Raw genomic sequence first — 4,217 nt, 5'->3', positions numbered from 1 at the left:
AAGATATACAACCAATAGAAGTACAATCGCTTACACAAATAGACAAAACTCTAAAACGCATGAAACGGGTCAGATTTAACTACAATGAATACATAAATAATGTTCTTGAGGTCAAACTAAGTACCTATTGAATCTCAAATTGACATTATAATGAATGAAGGAATAATGTTCTGTTCTTATATGTTACATTTATTTACATGCATAGCTTTCGCCTGTAATATAGAAATCCCTTCCTTTAAATTGAGGAAATCTTTCAAGCTAACTCAATAGAAATTAAAGTGAATCTACACTGCAACACAACAATATATGAGTATGTATGAAATTCAATTCCATTCATTTGGCTCATGGAATGGAATCTCACATTCCATTTCCTTCTCCTTGAACCAAATGTGAGTTAAAGGTTTGAAGCTATACCAGTTCTTTTATCTCCATTATTCAAGATATCTGAAATGGTATTTGAGTAATCATATCCAACTCCAAGAGGGGAATCAAGAAACAACAAATTTGCAACTGAAAATAGTTAACAATTTGTTAAGCAATTTCTTCAATAATAAAGTAATACTAAATCTGACAAAAAGTAAAAACTATATAAATTCCTACCAGTGTTCCAAGAAAACGGGTTCAAGTAAACTGACTTTCCATCTTTATTGACATGAGATGGCCTGACCTCTTCAACACCTTCAGCAACCTCTTTCTTCAAAGTTGAATCATCCACCAACTGAAAGTGGTAAAAAACAATAAAAAATTAAGTAAGAATTAAGTTGTGATGAACAAATCGGAGAAGACAATGATGGTGAATCTGTAACTCAAAATCAAAAAGAGAGAACGCATTTATCTCCCCCTTGGATTTTATTCGGTCTCTGGGCCTCTGTAGAATGCAAAAAAAAAAAAAAGCAAATACACTTTCAAGCAGAGGAACAAATTACATTCATAAGCATCAAAAGTTGCATAGCAAAAGACATTGATTCCAATAGGTGACCAGAAATGAAACAACTTCCGTGTAAACTGAGGGAAATAATTGAAAAAACCCAAAAAAGGATAAGTCGAAGTAGAACAACCTAATACCAATACGTGAGCAGAAATCAAACAACTTACATGTAAAACTGAGGGAAAGAACTGAAAAAACCCAAAAAAGGATAAGTCGAAGCATTCGGCGCTGTGGAAATCAACGGAGAAGTGAAACGTAGGTATGCTTCCGTCTCGATCGGATGAGTTTTCTTCGTCTTCGTCGTCGTGAAGCGTCCTCATGGGAGATTGAGGCTGTATCGTTGCTATTTTGGAGCACTCTGCCGGTGGGAAGTAATCAGTTGTGCCAATTATCCAGGTAAACTGGATGTTGAGTGGTGCAATATAAGTGGTTGAAGGGGAAGGAGACGGTGGCCGAAAGTAATTAGGGTTCATCAGAGGAATTGAGGAGGTTTGTTTAGAGAGAAGAAGGAATAGAGGGTAGAATCAGAGAAGAAGAATCGAGAGATATGAGTCGGTGGAAATTAAAAAAAAAAAAAAAAAAAAACCTGATTGGATACCGGCGCGGTGGAAGGAAAGCGGTGACCACGGTAGATTAACCCAGGTAAAGTAAAACATAAGAAAGTCTCAACAAATTGTCAAATAGCGTCCAAAATACATTTCATTCCAAAATAGGAAACACAGGTAGAAACGGAGGGCCATTTGTAACAAAAAAAAAAGGCGATGTTAACTGTTCGGTCCGTTTTTAATATATATATATATATATAAATAACTCAATATCTTTCTCACTTTCATTATAAATTCAATTCAAACTTTCTAAATGTTTAGACATCCATATTTAATTTAATTTTTTTTAATACACAGGTATTGCAAATAATACAATAAAACACTAATCTTACAACTACATTTCATTTAAAGATATCTTAACATACACCATTTGAGTATACCCATTAAATACAGTTTCCTCAAGTCTCGATAACCCAAGCCTTTGAAACAAACCAAATCTTCCATCTTCAACAATAGGATTTGAAACACGTGCTGGATCATATCTTGTTTGTTGTGTAAGTGAAGGACCTGCAACTGGTGGAAGCTCCCAATAAACATCAAGTATGGATTCTACAAATCTGCTATTTTGGAAATGTTGTGTGTGTGAAATTTGTTTGTTTGTGTGGTTGAAATCGTCTCTCATGTACCCTTTTACCCCCCACCATGCCTCATGGGGCCCACAAAGGTCATTTATGTCAACTGCCTTTTCCCAGAATTGTTTTCGTTTTCTTCTTTGTCTAGCTTCATCACTATCTTTGAAGCAGCTATGTCCACCTCCTGATAAATAAAGGGTATTATTGGTAATTGACACAGCAAGGAAGGAGACTTTTGGTATTTGGTTTAATTGTATGAGACCATGGTAATATAGCTAACCTTGTATATAAAACTGATCACATATCTGTCTCAAGGAATAATGATCTCCTGTTCCAGTATCATAGTTGTCTTCAAATACAAGATGAGAGAAGCCAGCTTTAAGTGCTTGCTTTAATCTGTATCAAAGAAACAAACACACATTCATGATTCATGATTTATGCCCCAATAGAATCACAAAAGTATGCAAAGTGATTACCTTTTCAACTCATTTTGATGATCATCAAAGAATATAAGAACCCGACTTGAATCATTGACGCCATGTTTCTTCATCACTTTTGACCAATTAACATTCCCAAAGTCAACAAAATCCTTTCCAGCAAAATATGTGCAGTTTTGATCGACATATGCAGGGCCTTTCAAAAGGTATTTTGCAGGATGACGAGGTGAAAGTGAGATAATTGGGGTGTCTGGCATGGCTTGTCTTAATATCCAGGTTGAATGTCCCTTGAAAGCTCCACTTTCAATCATGAGTTCTGGCTTCAGCCATCGTGTGATAAACCAGAGCCCAAAGCTGTGGTCAAAACCCATTCCGTACATGTTGTTCTTGATGGGTCGTGTCTCGTATATTGGTACAAACTCTTCCAAACCTTGAAGCAGATCCTTCGATGTCCATTCAATGGTTTTGCCATGTTTCGATCTGCCTTTTATAAAGGAAATGAGATTAGAAAGTAAAAACAGATAGTTATGGATAAGTAGTGTTTTCGTGGCTGTCTTTCAGCTAAATGTGGTTGTTCTTAGGCTCGTTTCTGTCAATTCGAACATCAAATCACAAATGCATCACAAGTCTAGCAGAGTATAAGCGTTTGATTCTCAGTTTACAATCTAGATGAACGTTAAACTAGATCAAGCAACATAGATATGAACGAACATTATCACATTGATGCAGATCTGGTGAAATCAAATCGAAAAACCCCTAACATTAACAAATCACACACATGTAGTGAATGAGTGATGAGAGCTTACACCATGGGACGCCTAGGGATCCAAAGTCTGATTCGAGTCCATCCAATCCGAAGAATCGGGTACGAGAGAGTCGATCAAAGGAAGAAATGGAAGAAACGCAAACCAAATTGCGGGAACGAATGAAGAGAGAGTAGATTACGAAGATGACAATGGCAAGAAAGAGTATCGGCCAGAGATAACCGGTTCGGGTCAAATAGTTGGTGACCCGCGTAGCGATTGAAAGCTGCTTTCTGGTCTTGGATCCATCTTCTTGGTGTTCGTCTCCTTCGTCACCGAATTGAGCAGTCCTTCGCATAGAAAGAGCGTTTAACATCTCTCTCTCTCTCCAAATCGATCAACTCCGCTGGAAGTGTACTTATTTTGGCATCTGGATCCCTGAAAAGGCGTTATTGGGTAGATCTAGGTTCGGTTCAAAGGGTTTAAACTTTCAGGGATAATAACTTTTGATGTTATTTGGTCATTATTTTATTTATTTATTTATTTATTATTATTTTTTTTTTGTGATGAATAAACATTTGAACTTGTTGAAATGTATATTATGTTTATGACCGTTTTTAGCCGGTCATAAGGGTAAAATATGAACAATTTCAAATAATTCAAGGGCAAATTAAACACGAAAAAAGTTGAATAACCAAATGTGAACAAAATTAAAAGTTTGTTACCCTTTCAAGTCATTATTCCATAAATGGTTCTAAATGTTATTAAGGATGAGCACAAGCGGGATATAAAAGTCACAAAAGTGAGGATGTTGTAGTAATCGTGTGATATACCTTTATTGTATTAAGGTATCAGAAACAACACTTAGAAATGCAGTAGGAGCCGCTTCAATCACAAAGAAACTGAAGGAAAAAAATATGGTGATTTTTGAC

General features: G+C 36.1%; 1 protein-coding gene across 2 annotated transcripts; it reads right to left on the bottom strand.

Annotated features, from left to right (window-relative positions):
• Window positions 1-1,745: 1,745 nt before the first annotated feature.
• LOC145108073 (uncharacterized) lies at window positions 1,746-3,772 on the bottom strand. 2 transcript variants are annotated; one of them, XM_079045063.1, is made up of 4 exons: window positions 3,349-3,772; window positions 2,582-3,026; window positions 2,386-2,501; window positions 1,746-2,289 (listed from the first exon to the last, which is right to left on the bottom strand). In XM_079045063.1, the coding sequence occupies exons 1-4, from the start codon at window positions 3,659-3,661 to the stop codon at window positions 1,868-1,870; spliced, it is 1,296 nt and encodes a 431-aa protein (XP_078901189.1). In that variant the 5' UTR covers window positions 3,662-3,772; the 3' UTR covers window positions 1,746-1,867. The 2 variants fall into 2 exon arrangements, with proteins under 2 accessions (XP_078901189.1, XP_078901190.1); XM_079045064.1 differs by having other exon boundaries at window positions 2,582-3,022; window positions 3,349-3,489.
• Between the last annotated feature and the right edge of the window lie 445 nt (window positions 3,773-4,217).

This window comes from Lactuca virosa, chromosome 4 (assembly GCF_052849685.1).
Source record: "Lactuca virosa cultivar CGN04683 chromosome 4, Lactuca_virosa_CGN04683_v6, whole genome shotgun sequence".
Taxonomy (NCBI): domain Eukaryota; kingdom Viridiplantae; phylum Streptophyta; class Magnoliopsida; order Asterales; family Asteraceae; genus Lactuca; species Lactuca virosa.
This window is presented reverse-complemented; position numbering and strand designations above follow the sequence as displayed.